Source organism: Gekko japonicus, unplaced genomic scaffold (assembly GCF_001447785.1).
Source record: "Gekko japonicus isolate JY-2015 unplaced genomic scaffold, Gekko_japonicus_V1.1 scaffold5040, whole genome shotgun sequence".
Classification (NCBI taxonomy): domain Eukaryota; kingdom Metazoa; phylum Chordata; class Lepidosauria; order Squamata; family Gekkonidae; genus Gekko; species Gekko japonicus.
Window position 1 is genome coordinate 31,453 of NW_015165409.1, and position 16,302 is coordinate 47,754.

General features: G+C 46.6%; 1 protein-coding gene across 1 annotated transcript; it reads left to right on the plus strand.

Annotated features, from left to right (window-relative positions):
* Positions 1–1,439: 1,439 nt before the first annotated feature.
* On the plus strand, positions 1,440–14,316 carry GZF1 (GDNF-inducible zinc finger protein 1). The gene is made up of 5 exons (XM_015410670.1): positions 1,440–2,779; positions 8,163–8,257; positions 10,055–10,222; positions 12,623–12,780; positions 13,807–14,316. The coding sequence occupies exons 1-5, from the start codon at positions 1,440–1,442 to the stop codon at positions 14,152–14,154; spliced, it is 2,109 nt and encodes a 702-aa protein (XP_015266156.1). The 3' UTR covers positions 14,155–14,316.
* The last annotated feature ends 1,986 nt before the right edge of the window (positions 14,317–16,302 follow it).

Below are 16,302 nucleotides of genomic sequence, written 5' to 3' on the forward strand. Positions count from 1 at the left end.
GGGAGAGGTGTGCACATCACACACACCCCTTCATTATGACAAATAATGGCAGCCCTACCAGAAAATTTTTGTCCTACCAGCCACAAAATCCTGCATCATCATAAACCTGCCTGGTTTGGGCTGCAGTGTGCCACCAGCAGAGAGGTGAAGCACTGCTTGGCAGTTATGGGTGGATCTTTCTCTAGAAACAGGTTCTTTGGGTGACCTCCTACCTTTTGCACTATGGGAGTGGGCTTGGTTTGTTCTTCAGTGCTGCTGTGTTTTGGGAAACCAGAGCAAAGCTTATTGTTATCATTTTTAAATGTACAAAATGCTGTCACGCAGAGTTAACCAACCCTGCCACCAATGGAAACTGCACTGTCTGCTTTGGTGACTAGCGCAGCTATGGGTACCCAGCACAAAGACCCCCCCCAAATCCTCTGTGAGTTGAAGATAATAGGGGAGCAGTATCTTGCTGTGTCAAGTATACAAGGTAAGACTTCTTCCCAGCATTCTCCAGGCAAGGGGTTGTCTCACGATTCATGATAGGTTTCGGAGGAGGCAGGAGCAGTGTGCATCTCACTCAGCGGTTCCAAGACCTGTGTAGAGCAGCCATAAAAGGCAGTTTGAGGACGTGAGGATTCGCCAATACTTCCACCGTTCCCCCCAAAGTCCCTTTCTGACTCTGCGAGAGTTAATTCCCAGGGCTGCGAGACCCTCATGGACGAATGTGTTGGGAGACCACAGTGGAGGTGGGGTATAAATCCAGTCTCCTCCCCCATTCCTAATCTTCATGATTAATTGGGGGGGAACCAGGGAAAAAGCAAACAGAAGGTAGCTTGGTCACTGGAATGTATTGATTGCTTCAGAAGACAGGTAAAGAAAAGTCTGGTGTTGTATGGCAAGGCAAATAGGACTATTAAAGGAAACCCAAAGTGGGACATGGTCATTTGGGTCAGACTTCTCAGGAACTCCCCATCCTCTTCTTCTCCTCCTCCTCCTCTTCCATCAGAGAGCTGCACTGATGGAAGAGGCAGAAAGGGAAATTTTGGCTCCCTCCCTACTGCAGCCTCTTGATTTACAAAGCTGCTGCTCCATGCGGGTTCTGCAATCCAGAGGAATACGGGAAAGATATGTTACTATCAGTTCCTTCCACTGATGGCTTGTTGAACCCAGCCCGGATCCCTCTCTTTGTCCCTCCCCCATCCCCCAAGTTCTCGGCACTTCACTATACTAAGTCAAGCCAACATTTGTTGACTCTTGCTACTATTGTGAAACCCTGGGACCACAGAGTCTTGCGCCCATTCCGGTGTGGAGCTCTGAGTGCTTTACAGTTTCCAGGATGGGTTTGTTCCATTATTAAAACGGGACAATAATTGCTTGGATCTTGATATTCTCTGAGCTGCAGAACTAACACGTGTGCTGTTATTTGCAGGCGTTTTTTCCAAGAAAGGAGGAAGATGGAAAGTAATGCCGTCCTTTTGGAATCAAAATCCTCGCCCATCAACCTTCTGAACGAAATGCACCAGCTGCGTCTCCTGGGCCACCTCTGCGATGTGACTGTGAGTGTGGAGTATCAAGGCGTCAGGGCCGAGTTTGTGGCTCACAAGGCGGTGCTGGCCGCAACCAGCAAGTTTTTCAAAGAGGTGTTTCTGAACGAAAAGAGCATGGAAGGTCCAAAGACAAACGTCTTCTTGGATGAGGTCCAGGTAGCTGACTTTGCGTCTTTTCTTGAGTTTGTCTATACTGCCAGGGTGGAAGTCGAAGAAGATCGGGTGCAGCGCATGCTGGAAATAGCCGAGAAGCTCAAGTGCTTGGACTTATCGGAGACCTGCTTTCAGCTCAAGAAGCAGATGCTCGAATCGGTGTTGTTGGAGCTGCAGAACTTTTCCGAGTCGCAGGATGCTGAAGAGGACAGTGGAGCCCAACCGAGCAGTTTACTCGCGGCCAAAGCGATTCTCGAAGCGCAAGGTGATGGCATGGACTGTTTTGCAAGCTCGCCCCTTGGAAGGCCGAGGGACGGAGAAGGCCTCGAGGCACCTGCTGCGAAACTCAAGGAGAAGTCAGACCAGAAGAAAGAAGCCCTGAAGACACCCTGTGCCAAAATCAGGAGGGCCAGCGGAAGGCTGGCCGGCAGGAAAGTGTTTGTGGAAATTCCCAAGAAAAAATACACCCGGCGCCTGCGAGAACAGCAGAAGTACGAAGCAGCGGCTGCAGAGGCGAGCCAGTTATGCAAAGACCATGGCACACACAAGGGAGTAGGGGAAGAAGAAGAGAGAGTGGCAGGTAGCGTGAAGCCCGAAAACAAAGGGTGTAGCGGCCCCAACGAGCTGGAGGCCAGCTCGTACAAACCCGAGGAGGACAAAAAGAACCGCGGTGGCAACTTCACGTGCAGCACCTGCGAGAGGGAGTTCCTGTACGAGAAGAGCTTCCTGAAGCACATCCGGCACAGCCACGGCATCGCAGCCGAAATCATTTACCGCTGCGAGACCTGCGGCCAGACTTTTGCCAACCGCTGCAACCTCAAAAGCCACCAGCGCCATGTCCACAGCAGCGAGCGCCACTTCCCTTGCGAGCTCTGTGGTAAGAAGTTCAAGAGGAAGAAGGACGTCAAGAGGCACATGCTGCAGGTTCATGAGGGTGGTGGGGAGCGTCATCACTGCCTCCAGTGTGGAAAGGGGCTGAGCTCCAAAACGGCCCTCAGGCTCCATGAGAGGACGCACACTGGCGACAAGCCTTATGGGTGCACAGAGTGTGAGGCTAAGTTTTCTCAGCCCTCGGCACTTAAGACACACATGAGGTACGGACAGACTCAACCGGGGCCTTGCTAGTTAAAAAAAACAACAAAATCTCTGGGCAAAATAAAGTTACAGGAAAGGCAGAGTTCCCCAAGGCATCTTGCCAACCCTTCAAAAGTGGTCGAGGAGGGCTGGAGACTCCTGGTTTTGCAAAAATTTCTGTCGATTTCTGCCGGGGGGGGGGGGGGCTTGGGGGCAGAGGAGAGCGGTGCCGTCGTGCAAAAGGCAAGAAGCAAACAAGCAGGGAGAAGGTTGCCAGAAATGAGATCAACCAAACATACAAAGAGCAACCTTGAAAAGTGTGAACAAAATCTGGGGGTTTTTTTTGCAGAAATATTTATGGTATTATAAGATAAACCATTGCAAATAAAGTAAAAAAAATGTGTAATTACATTAAGAGACATACAGTTACAAGCGGGGCATAAACCCTGCTGAAATACAATCTTAAAGGGACCGAGCCATCTTCTTTATGCTGTAAGGACAGAGAGAATCATTCACTTTAACAGCCAAACATAAGTCCCTCGTAGTATGAAGACTTCAGGGTTGGTACACACGACAGGCCTGTTCCGAATCCGTATCTTTATCAAGTTGTTAAGTCTTCATAAGGCTTGTGGGACTTCCACTAGTTCACGAGCGCCTGGTGGCCAGCATCCCTAGCGACAAGCATGAGATGGCTGTTCTGTGGATCGTAGCTGAAATGTACACTTTGATTTAGCAGCTGTTGCGACCGGTGATGGGACTCATCCTGGGCTTGTAGGTGAAAATCACCTGGGCCGAGGCAAGCTGTATTCAACTGGCTTGGGCCAGCCAGGACCTGCCCAAAATGGGCAGGGCAGGGCTGCAGTTTGGCAGCCAAATGAACTCTTTCATGTTGTCAAGCCCCGGCTGGGGGGGAGGGAAGAACCCAGGGGGTGGCTGCAGCTGAGACAGGGCTCCGAGATGCTTACTGATTGGCTGAATGGGTGGTGGCAGGAGCCAACCCCGGGCAGGGATTGGAAGGGTGTCCCGTTGGAGAAGGATCTGCAGCTGGCCGAGAAGGATGGAGCATCCCTGATCAGGCAGTATGTGAGAGCAGAGGGTACAGGAAGGGGGAGGAATCGGGTGGTACATCCTTCTCCCCTATCCAGTTTGAGGCCTTGCAGGCCCTCCGCTGTGGGAAGGGTCATGGCAGAACATGGCCTTGGTGAGAGGCATAGTCACACATTGATATTAAAGCCCAGGGATGCCTTCTCTTAGGGCAAGAGCCATGCTCTGTGGTAGATGCTTTGCATGCAGAGGGTCTCGAGTTTGATTCCCTGGCAGGTTTTGTGGGGTTTTTTGGGAGGATATGGAGGAACAAATACTAGGAAAGACCTTTGAAGAAGATAGGACTGAGCTTAGATGGGCTGGTGGTCTGTTGGTGTAAGGCAGCTTCACAATGTTCACTTTCATGACTTCAAGTAATTGGGAGTAAGCATATGCCTTTGTTAAAGAACCGCTCAGACTAGAGTCCTGATTTTGACACTTCGGTATCAAAGAGTCCTGGAGATGTAGGTAAAACTTACACTGGCCTGAAAGGGAGTCGTCTGACTTAATATGGATAAAACCTATTACACTGTGTAAAGACAGGAAACCCCAGGAGTTCTTGTTGTTGTTCAGTTGCACAGTTGAGTCCGACTCTTCACGACCCCATGGACCAGACCACGCCAGGCCTTCCGGTCTTCCGCCGTCCTCTGAAGTTTGCTCAATTTCATGTTCGTTGCATCTATGACACTGTAACCACCTCATCCTTTGCCGTCCCCGTCTTCTTTGACCTTCAGTCTTTCCCAGCATCAGGGTCTTCTCCAGTGAGTGCTCCCTTCTCATTTGGTGGCCAAAGTATTTGAGCTTCAGTTTCATTATCTGGCCTTCCAAGGAACAGTCAGGGTTGATTTCTTTTAGGATTGACTGATTTGATCTTCTTGCAGTCCAAGGGACTCTCAAGAGTCTTCTCCAGCACCATAGTTCAAAAGAATCTATTCTTCGGTGCTTGGCCTTCCTTATAGTCCAACTCTCGCAGCCATACATGACTACTGGGAATACCATTGCTTTGACCATGCGGACTTTTGTTGGCAGGGTGATGTCTCTACTTTTTATCATGCTGTTTAGGTTCGCCATTGCTTTCCTCCCAAGGAGCAGGCGTCTTTTAATTTCATGGCTGCTGTCACAGTTCTACCTGCATGCTTTTGAGGGTAGAAATTTCTTGTAGGCGAGCCATCCCTGCAAGGCCTCCGCAATGCTCGCGAGCCAATTCAGATATTTTGGCCAGAGGGTGACACCGACATCTCCCCCTCCCCCAAGCTTTACATTGTAGGCGTTTTTGCTGGACTTGGCTGCATTATTCATTCCCCTGTGCCTTAAGGTTTGCAGAGACGAAGCATCCCTGAGTCCCTCATTCATAAAATGGGAGACGGCTACAGGGTGAGAAGTTTGAAGCATTCAGCTGCGTGGTGTCTAATCTGAAAAACGTAGGCCCGTGAGCTCCACATTTAGGGAGCTGAACCCTTCCTGGCACTGTGTCGAAGGAAGTCTAGCTCTGTTTCAGTAGACTTCTGCCACTCGCTCAGCGTGTAGTTGCCTGCAGTAGGACTTAGGGCGGATGTTATGTTAAATCGTGCTATTCCTGCTCCCGAAGAGACAGATGCAAACACTGTGTATATGAAAAGTTAAACAGCAAAATGAAAGAATGTAGTCGCATACTGTGCTGTGTGGTGTGATTCAGGCATCTTTGCCTAGAAAACTCTATGATGGTGTGTTTCACGGTCTAAACAGCCACAAAATAGCCTTAGCAAAGCCCACCAAGAGAAGGCCCTGCTCCGATTCCAGCATGTTCTCCCTACATGCTTCAAAACAGTAACAATATAATGCTGGATTTGGGACCACAGAACTCTTGGGTCTGAGCCAAGCTTCATTGATCCGTATCTAAAATCAAAAATAGGATGTGCTCAGATTCTAGGCTGGGAAGGACTCTAGGGCACTGATCATATGAGAGCTCAAATGGAAATCAGGGTGAAAAGAGCGTCAAATTAACTGTGGCTTGCTTTATGTTCCAAAATTAAATGAGACTCGTTTTAAGATTAAGCAAGTGCAGCAGCCATCCCGTTGAGACCAAAAGAATTTCGTGTATCAGCTAATTAAATCTAAACCAACGAACCCTCGGGAATGAGACCTTGAAGCTACCATAGGCAGTTCACCACAGTGGAAAAGACAATCTGGTGTCGGGAGTCAGAGCAGCAAGTCTTGCAGTGCCATAACGATGCAGCCACAAGGTACAAAAAAGAGTGGACAAGGATTGGTGGGGTGCAATGTCTTTGAAGAATGGCATGAGCTCCTGGTGTTCTGAGTCTGAGAGTTTGCGTTCCCTTGGGGAAGACATGCAGTCTTGAAATTGCTGTTCTTTGTAGAGTTTGAAGGACAATTTGCCCTTTCCATTCCTTGTACTTCAGTCTGCAAGTCCTTTCTTGTTCACAGCCGTGAACACAGGTACCATACAAGGGGTTGACTGCACTAGAATGGCTTCATTCCACCAGGCGTGCCTCTACCTGCCAGATGTTCAAGTCCAGGGAATCAGGCCAAACAGTCACCTTAATGGCTTCCTATTTGTTTGTTTATTTGGGATGCTTATCTGCTGCCTTTCTTCCCATATATGGTTACTTAAAATTCTGCAGTAGGGTTTGTGCCCCTCATTGGGCACTGTATTTAGACTAAGGCTTACTAAGCGTGCTCGATTGAGGGGGAATCTGTTTCGGTGTTTGTATCTTGCATGATAGTATACAAATGTTATTTCAGGGGACTCTCACTTCCCACTCACTGGCTTCTACCAGTACTACCCACTACAGGCAACGAGTGAGACGAGTAGGGAGCGTGCCGTTTCCTCCTCCTGCTGGGATCAGATCCTTATTGAAACCAGCCAAAGGAGTTAGATGGGTGAATTTTATATGGGTGAATATTGTTTTTTAATTCACTATATGGGTGAATTTTGTTTTTTAAAGGAAAGAAGATAGAAGTTGGGGGACACCTGGATTCCCTAGGCATTTCTTAGATCAGGGGTCCCCAATGGGGTGACCTACCAACACCTTTCTTGGAGCCTACTGAGTGTTTTTTTAGAAAGTGGGTGGGACTAGTGGGGGCTTTTGTCCAGCAAGGCTTCTCATTGGCCATTGGGGATTTGATTGACGGTGCAGATTTTTAAAAGCATTGCTGCACAAGAGCACAAGGATCTTCGCTGTGTGATTGAGGGTAAGCTGCAGTAGCCATTGCATAGCTGGCTGCACCATCGTACGGTGTCAGAATTCCATAAGTGCCCATAGGCTCAAAAAGGTTGGGGGGGACCCCTGTCTTGGACCCTTGGGATGAATCTAGTGGTTGGTTATGATGGAGGGCTGATGGGTAGAAGCAGTTCCTTGGTGCTTTCTCTGGGATAGTAATGGACACTCTTCCAGGGGTGAGTTTTGGAAGGATCTGTCTGGACCCCTAGACAGAGGATGGTTCCTAAGCCACAAATCTAGTATTTGAAGAAATCTGCCTGTTGCTTGCTAAGGCAGGGACATCCGTTGTTGTAGAGCTCTGTTTGATCCCAGCAGGAGAAATACGACTCGGAGGTGAGGACCCAGTTTGACTAATTTTTGTCTGATTATTTTTAATATCAGAGAGTAAGAAGTAACTGTTTCCTAGCTTCCAAATGTGAAACGTTATCCACCCTTGCTTTGCATTTTGGAGAGGGAGAACACCTGGCTATCTATAAAACCATACTTTAATCCATATTTCACAGAAATCACATTTCTGCTTTTGCTAATCTAAAGGGGATGGTTGTTTTACACAAAGGGGAGGGAAACCACACCTGATGTCTGAAAAGGAAGACATTTTTATTTGTGGTTCTCATCATAAAGCAGCTCATTTTTTCTTACCCATTAGTCGATTCTGTTTTTGTAGCTTAGCCCCCGCTCACTGTTGATGCTTTGACCAGACAGCATTAAAACTAGGGGTGTGGGTGTAGGTTGAGAGCACCATCAGTGGAGGTCTGATCTTTTATTAGGCCAACTACTTCTGTCAGTTAAGAGTTTAGGAGTATTTTGGATTCTCGTCCTAGCGCCCGAAAGCTCCCATTACCTCAATGCCATGTCAATCGGAGTTGAGTCATATACAGGCCCTGCCCCCGTGTTCACCAGCTGGGTTGGGAACCCCCCCAGGTGCAAATAGGTGCTCTGCATATGGTTTGGGGCTGAGCAGGGGCTCCCTTCGCAGATGGGCAGTCACGAGAGCCACCCCAGTCGATGCGATTCCTGACTGCCAGTTGCTTGGTGTTGCTTCGGGAAGAGGAAGAGCATGTGTTGTACTGTTTTGATGGGGTTATCTGTCTCGTTTCAGAATCCACACCGGTGAAAAGCCTTTTGTTTGTAGTGATTGCGGAGCAAGGTTCACGCAGAATCACATGCTTATATATCATAAGAGATGCCACACAGGTAGGTTGAGAGCACCCTCTTTATAGGCTGACTGGGTTTAGCATTTATGTTTCTGTCAATCTGAGCCTTTGTGGCCGTTTTGATCCACCCCGCTTGGAGGAGCAGCAGCCGTGTTACCTCCGTCCTCGTGTTAAAACATTGCAAGTCGTGGTTTGAAGAGGAGCTGCGGCTCAGTGGTGGGACATCTGCTGGGCAGTCAAGAGATTCCCGGTGAAAAAGATCCAGGTGGCGGGTGAGGAGAAAGACCCGAGACCCTGGAGAGCCACTGCTGCTCTGCATATAGACAGTGCTGACCTTGATGGACAGATGCTCTGATCCAATATAAGGCATCTTCATTGGTTCAACTCAGGTTACATAAAGTCCAGTTTCCAGCAGAGATTCACCTTTCTACGCCCATTTCAGTGGACTTAGAAGGATGTAACTCTGCTTAGGATTGCACTGATAGCATCTGCCCCCCCCCCACCTCGTGAAGCAATTTCTCTGTGGTCCCTGACCTGTGCTGTGATTGAAACTATGAGAGCCTCAGCTTTATTCAAAAAGCATCTTTCTGCACCATGTGGGTTAAGTTGGTATTCTTAGAAATGGGGACGTGACATGTTTAAAGTCTTTCCAAAGGCTGTTGAAATGCTCATCAAATCTTGTGATACCTAAGTTTGTGAGGTGTAGTGGTGAGAGTCGGACTAGGACATGGGGGATCCATGTTCAGATCCCCATTCTGCCAGGGAAGCTTACTGGGCAGCCTTGGGCCAGTCATACACTCTCAGCCTGACCTATTTCACGAGGTTGTTGTGAAGATAAAACGAAGCAGAGGAGAATGATGCGAGCTGTTCTAAGTGCCCACTGGGGAAAAGGGCAGGGTATAAATGAAATAAATAAAATTACAATTTTAGGGGCCTGTTTTTATAGTGTTTTATCTCTTGGAACATCAAGGTTATTGTCACCCTACCCATCCAGACAGTTCGTTTCAGTGAGATGCACAACAGGTAGACAAGGTATTGGTGCAAATTGGCTGCTGCCGTCCCAGTCTAGAAATACGCACTGAGAAACTTGAGCTGTGATAGTTGCCGTAGTTTCCCGTGTGAAGCAATGGAGACACACCAGTCTTCTGCTTAAGTTACTTCTTTGTAAATATTGTTAACAATTAGCCAGTCTGGGAGCTCTGCCTCTGTGGCAGCAGAAGTGTCTTTGATATGCTGAATAGCTAAGTTGTTGCCAGCCACACAGTCTGTTGTCTCGTTTTTTCCTGCACAACAGCTTTGTGGAACTGGCTAGTTTGGTCACCTGTCTATGATGCAGCGTTCCCTGCCCATTGCCGGTTCACTAGGACGGCCTCCTGAACTGGTGTCATTGGAAGGCAGTGGCAGCTGCAAACCCCATCCTTGGGCATTTAGCGGTAATAATTATCGTATGGCATTGTGTGTAGAATAGCCAGGCGATCCTGAGGTTGTCTGGCAGCCGCACGTTCTAGCTCTTAGCGTTGTGCTAGTGGCGAGCTAGACTTGTTTTTAGGGGCTGAGAGAACTCTGAAGGAACCGTGACTGGCCCAAGGTCACCCAGCTGGCTTCACGTGGAGGAGTGGGGAATTGAACCCGGTTCTCCAGATTAGAGTCTGCTGCTCTTAACCACTACACAAAACTGGCTCACATTTGGCAATAGCTCATAGTAAAACCATACAACATTGAAAGTTTAATTGATGGGGCTCTAGATCCAGAGGCTTAATTCAGTTTCTACCTACTGTTATACCATCCGTGGCTTGAAATATCTCCTTTTCTCTTCTCCTATCCCCACATGTTGTAGGGGAACGGCCTTTCATGTGTGAAACTTGTGGGAAGAGTTTTGCCTCGAAGGAGTATTTGAAGCACCACAATCGAATCCACACCGGGTCCAAGCCTTTCAAATGTGAAGTTTGTTTCCGAACATTTGCACAGAGGAATTCGCTGTATCAGCACATTAAAGTTCATACAGGTAAGAGGAAGGTAAACACTCAAGGAATGAAAGAGCTGTGCTTTTTAAAGCTGTCAGTGATCGGGGCTGTCGGTGACGGCTGCTGATAAGCCTAAACTTTCAAATGGTTTAAACGGGCAGGAGTCTAAAGGCTAATAAATTTGATTCCAGCAGACGTTTTCTTCTTTGCATACAATGAGAGTATCTTCACTATGCCGTTTTATATAGAGCTATGAAAACAAATGGCAGAGTTGAGGGTTCGTGAACTGCAGGAAGTACAGGGTGAAATATAGTGATGTAAAGTTCAGATCTAGCTATGTTGATTTATGGCAGGGGATCAATATCCCGAACATCCGCAAGGAACTTCTTTCTACTTTACTGATGGCAGCCAAATCAGTCATAACAAGTAATTGGAAAAGTTCCACTTCTTTAACATTACACCAATGGTATGTAAAAGTGTGGGAATATTACACTTTAGAAAAGATAACTACATCTCTGCCAACAGGTAATAGCTACAAAAAGCAATCTTTATTTTACTCTAAATGGGTAGGTTTTATAGAAGCAGCACTCTCGAAATCCATCATTCCAATCTCTTCTGTACCACAAAGATATAAGGAAATAATAGCCATAGTCTAACTCACCTGTTTACCCTATTATGCTGCACTACATTTGAATCATGAATAGTGTATTTTGGTTTAGTAGAAAGGTTATAATTGTTATATCAGTTTTTATTTATGACTTGTATTACAAAACAAAATTCTCATGCAATATACTTGAAATGATGATGCTGTATCTAAGATTTTCATCACATTGGATACCTGTTTTGTTATAATATTGAAAATTATAAATAAAATTAAATTAAAAAAAAAGATCTAGCTGTGTTAAGTTAGATAAGCCTTGTAATTAGTGAGTAATCTCAAGTCTTTGTTGAAGGTGCTGGGGAGGGGGGTCCCAACTGAGTAGTTTCAGGCTGGATTCTCTGTTGTCATTGTTTTATTCAGGAGTCGTGACTTTCAGCTCTGAAACAGAGCGTCCCGGGAGATTGAAATATTCTCCCATTAGTTTCTGAGTATTGTGATTTTTGTGTGTGTGTCAGATTTGTTTCCATTTATTCTTTTATATGGGGACTGTCTGGTTTGTCCTGAGGAGAAAGCAGGAGGACACTGTTGGCACATTAGGTCTGGTAACCGTGTAACCTGAGTGTGTATCAGGACACAATGGGCATCTTGGTTCTTTGCAGGATCTGGTCCTCGGCTTTGTTTCTCTGTTGGGTGGCTGACCGTTGTTGCTAAGAAGCTGTTTCTAGGTTAGGCGCCTGTCTGTGAGCAAGGAAAGGTCTGCCGGTCAAAACCTGCGAGAGGGAAGTATCAGTATCCAGGATGGGCTGTGAACATTTCACGTCTCTCATTCTGCGGTTAACCTGGGTGTCTGCTTTCATACATGGGGTTAGTTTTCATGCAGGATTTTTTTTTCACAAGGAGGGAGAAATAAGCGAGCATAACAAGACACGTTCCTGTGCGTTCAGGCGTAATGGTGGCTTCACTTGGTGTCTGAATGCAGCCAAAACGTGTTGGCTTTCTCCTCCAGTTTTTCCAGTGTCTTCATTTTATGCTTCAGTTAGATTATAATCTCATTGGGCCAAACCAGTTCTGTGTGTCTTGTGCAAGACCTGCCTCTTTTTTTTTTTAAAGGTGCCTCAATCTTGTAATTATTAATAAACTTTTAGAACCCCTTATTGCCACCTTTGGTGTGATAAATAGCGAGGCTGCTGTGCACAGTTCTGCAGAATAACAGTGTGAATTATCTGTTTGGTGTAGATGGTGTTTGGGGGGAAAGGGTGTGAGTGGTCACAGGAATAATTTTTTGCAAGAATACAGACATAAGCGCGACAGCATTTTAGCTTGTTGTCGGCCCTTCAGTCTTGTGCTGAACAGACACGGCTCCATTGTAATCCATGGCAACCCTCCGATCGGCTAAGAGTCTGTCAAGCTATACAGCGAGGCCCCCTCCATTGGCCCGCCTGGGACCAGCTCTGTTTGGCTCCTACCCTCCAAGAGAACCGTCTCCTGTAGCAGCCAGCTCATCTGGCCGTTCTGCAACAGTAATGTTGAGCCAGAGCGCCTGGAGTTGGCGGCTTTCTTCTTCCCCTTCTGTCCCCTTTTCCTATCGCGTGTATTGTGTCTTAGTGACGTTTATATTTTGGTGATGTTTTGAATTGCAAACCGTCTTGAATGCAGTGACAGACTTGTTAAAATGTGTCAAATTATACATAATGCCGCTGTCCTGCTCGACCATAAGATGAGTTCGTTGCCATTGCAAAGGTCTTTGCAGTTGTGCTTTCCTGTACCTGACTGCTGCTAAAGTTGTCACTGAGGGCTTCTGCAAGAGCGGCCCAAAGTAACAATGCTCTCTGGCCTGCAGGTGAGCGTCCTTACTGTTGCGATCAGTGCGGCAAACAGTTCACCCAGCTCAATGCCCTGCAGCGCCATCATCGGATCCACACGGGGGAGAAGCCGTTCATGTGCAACGCTTGCGGTCGGACGTTTACAGACAAATCTACTCTCCGGCGACACACCTCGGTAAGGAAGGGGGTGGGCTATTCCAAGAAATGCCACCTCCTTTTATGCTTCCTAACAACGCCATGATGCCCACATACTTTAAGCAGCAGGGAGGGCAGCCCAGCGTGACCCTTGCATACCATGCCTTCCTTCTGAAGAAACAGAACTAGGGCTGGCTGGTTTGTGCATATGGAGAGGACGCAAATTATAGCTAATGAGGGTCTTTCCAATATTTTTAGTATTTAAGAAATGTTGAGATTATCCAGGCTCTTGGGTATGCACCTTAGGCTATGGGCCATTTTGGAAGCAGTGCGGTAGGCTGCACAAGCTGATTTCTCACCCCATGACAGTCACTTCCTTGGTTTCTTGAACCCAGAGTCAGTTTTTGACCATCGTTTTCCCATGAGGACACAACGTGTGCAGTTAGCAGCTTCAGCAATTATCTCCTCCTCCTTGCCTTCCAGAATGCCCTAAAACATTAATGAATAGATTCAAATCAAGCAATTATCCAGCATTACCATCCTTGGCTTTCTTGTATTTTTTAGTTTGTAGGCTTTCATCTTTCCCTGTAACTTGGGCTAGATCCTTCCCTTCCCCACCATCTTTTTGGTGGGATTTTTTTTTTTTTGCAGCCATTTCCGATGGGAGTCGTTTGGCCGCATATTATGGGAGAGAGGCAGGCCACAGTTGTGAGCCAGAATCAGCCTGAGAGAGCTTAGTTTGTTGGAGCTAGTTTATCTGCAATGACTGAATTAAAAAAAACCCACTTACAAAGGGGTGCTTATCAAGCTTGCTGCTACCACTCTGGGATACATTCCCTTCTCATCCTCCCCTGTTGAGGGTGTGTGCATGCGTGTGGAGAACAGCTGAGCTGGTTGCTTGCTTGACCAGAATCCCCCCCCCCCCCCATAGCTGAGTGGGCAGCATTAAGCTCATTGTATCCCGTGCCTTAAGACGACAGTTAAGAATCAGAAGTTTCAAAGCCGTTTGAAAGTGTTGTCGAAAACCAGCGGTTGGTTTCTCAAGGTCTGTTTTTTTGTTGTTCAGATCCACGATAAAAACACACCCTGGAAGTCTTTCCTTGTTGTTGTCGGGGCCTCAAAGAACGACGAGGATCAGAAGACGGAGCTTCCCGATGAAGAATACGATGCGGCTCGTTCCAAGATATCGGAGAAGCTGCTGTCTTTTCCCGAAAACGGCCACTATCAGAACCTGACCGCTATCCAAGGAAACATGACCGCTCTGCAAGAGAACGGATCCCCCGCAGTGACAGACTGCAAATCGGCAGGGCCCCAAGAAACCCCATTAGGTACCACTTTGCATGATCTCACAGTATTGCACACCCAAACAGACTCTCTTCAGCCACCTCTTCACACTTTGGTGAACATGGAATAGCACTGTCTTCTCGGCAGAAAATCGCGGCCAAGGATAAGCCTGTCTGATCTTGTAGACTCTGCTTACCACCCACGGTCTGCAAAATAAGGCTAACAATGGGTGCTCTAAACATTCTGGAACCAAACCAAATTTCTGGAATTGTCTCTTAACGGAAGAGTTCTATCTACTCGTTTTAATTCTTCCGGAGACAATTATTCTGTCTGTCTTGTCTGTATAAGTTAAAGGCGATCTCAAGATTCTGCGCCCGCAAAACTGTGAGAAAAGTAAAGAGGTTATCCATTCGTCTAATTCATATTTCTCCTTTCCTTGGCACAGTGGTTTCTTGGATATGGGTAGAAAGAAGGGTGTGTGTTTTTCCGTGACCCCCCTGAAAGGGAAATAATTCTGCTTGTCTGGTTAATGCCAGTTCTGCCTTTGAATGCAAATAAAATGTGAAATACTATCTTCACAGTCTTTCTCTGTACCCCAAAATTCAACACAGTTTGAATGTCATTTTTGTATTAAGGAAGAAACAGCCCACAATTAAATGTTGATGGGAATTTCTATAGTTATTCTTCAAAACAGGGCTGCTTCTGGGAAATGTTTTAAAACACCACTGTTGGGGGGGGGGGGGGGCTAAGCCCGCCTGGGTGGGGGGGGGGGGGGTTTGCCAAGAAGATGGCATTACATTGCTCCAGTAAAGTTCATACAGACACTCTGCTGTTAGGTTTGATTATTCCAGTAGTCTAGTGAGGATTTCAGAGTCATGTTACTGAGTTCAGTTCAGAGCAACGGGGGGAATTCTCTAAGCATTTCATTGCCTCGTTGGGCATTGCTCCAGAGTGGGGCTCATTGCAAACATTGCTCCTGTCCTCTACATTCTTCTCCTTGTCCTCACTATTGTTCTGGCACAATTGTGATTGGTTAGCAATCATTCTCTAAGCATTTCATTGCCTCGTTGGGCATTGCTCCAGAGTGGGGCTCATTGCAAACATTGCTCCTGTCCTCTACATTCTTCTCCTTGTCCTCACTATTGTTCTGGCACAATTGTGATTGGTTAGCAATCCTCTCAGCTGTGTGCCTGGACAAAAAGGATGTTCATAGGCAATGGGTTGGATCCATATTAAATTTTCCATCAGTGGAACAGAACTTCCTGCCTCCCCTGCCCCACTGCAGCCCAGTAATTGACATGAAATGTAGTTGGGGGTGAGCATGAGGTAGGGGTCTACCGCGGGGGGGGGGGGGGGGGTGGAACAGGGGAGTTTATTTAATTCAGTGTAATTTTGCTGACAGGCGACTTGTAGAGTTTGGAACAAACTTAATCACTCAGTTGAGAGACCAACACATCTTGCAGTAAGTCTGTTGCAGTTGCCAACAAAACTGAGTTAATGCTACTTTATAAAATTGATAACAAATATTCTCGATTCAGATTTTTCACAGCGGCTTGAAGTTTTCTGGGTACTCTTCTTATATCTTTGCTACTGTTCGTACCAAAGGCTACAAAACCTCTTGGAGAATTCACATCGCAGCTGTGACTGACATTCCAAATAATAATTATCCAGAATGTAGAGCGATGGACGTCTTCAGCTAAATTTCACAAAGTGGGCACGTCAAAACTTTGTTGCTTCATTGAACTGTGGTTGAGCTGGGAAACAAGGCCATGTAATATAACCAAGGCAAACCAACCTCCAAAATGTAAGCGAATTCCACAGTCTCTTACGAACGATTGTTTTCCTTCATCATAGCAATTATGGGAGTGAAGAATTATTTCATATGTGCTGTCAATGTAACAATACTGTGCCTTTTTATTTTTAAATTCGGGGGGGGGGGGGGGGTGGAATTGCTCATAAGAACTCACAGGGTCTGCCTTTCAACTAGTTACCCTTAATATTTGAACACAGACAATGTGATTGAAGCTCCGTGTTTTGGCTGGGACAGTGTTATAACGGAAGAGAAAACGTTAAAGCGAAGAGAATGTTTAAGTAGCTCCTTCAAAGCACACTGATGTTTCTTTCTGCCTTTGCTGTAACACCGAAGACTTAAATTGTCTTTGCTTTTTCTGTAATGCTGCAATTTTCCTTTGTTTTTGATTTTTTAAGAGGGTGCTGTGTATTTTGATGCAGTAACTGTGTTGAAGACAGGTTTTTGATTATAACCTCACGCTTAATT

What these genes read in the sequence shown, in the direction of transcription:
- GZF1 (XM_015410670.1), top strand. Translation starts at nt 1,440, where the DNA reads ATGGAAAGTAATGCCGTCCTTTTGGAATCAAAATCCTCGCCCATCAAC. An exon ending in GCACTTAAGACACACATGAG is followed by an intron (nt 2,780 to 8,162) that starts GTACGGACAGAC and finishes GTCTCGTTTCAG; the next exon opens with AATCCACACCGGTGAAAAGC. An exon ending in CTCTCCGGCGACACACCTCG is followed by an intron (nt 12,781 to 13,806) that starts GTAAGGAAGGGG and finishes TTTGTTGTTCAG; the next exon opens with ATCCACGATAAAAACACACC.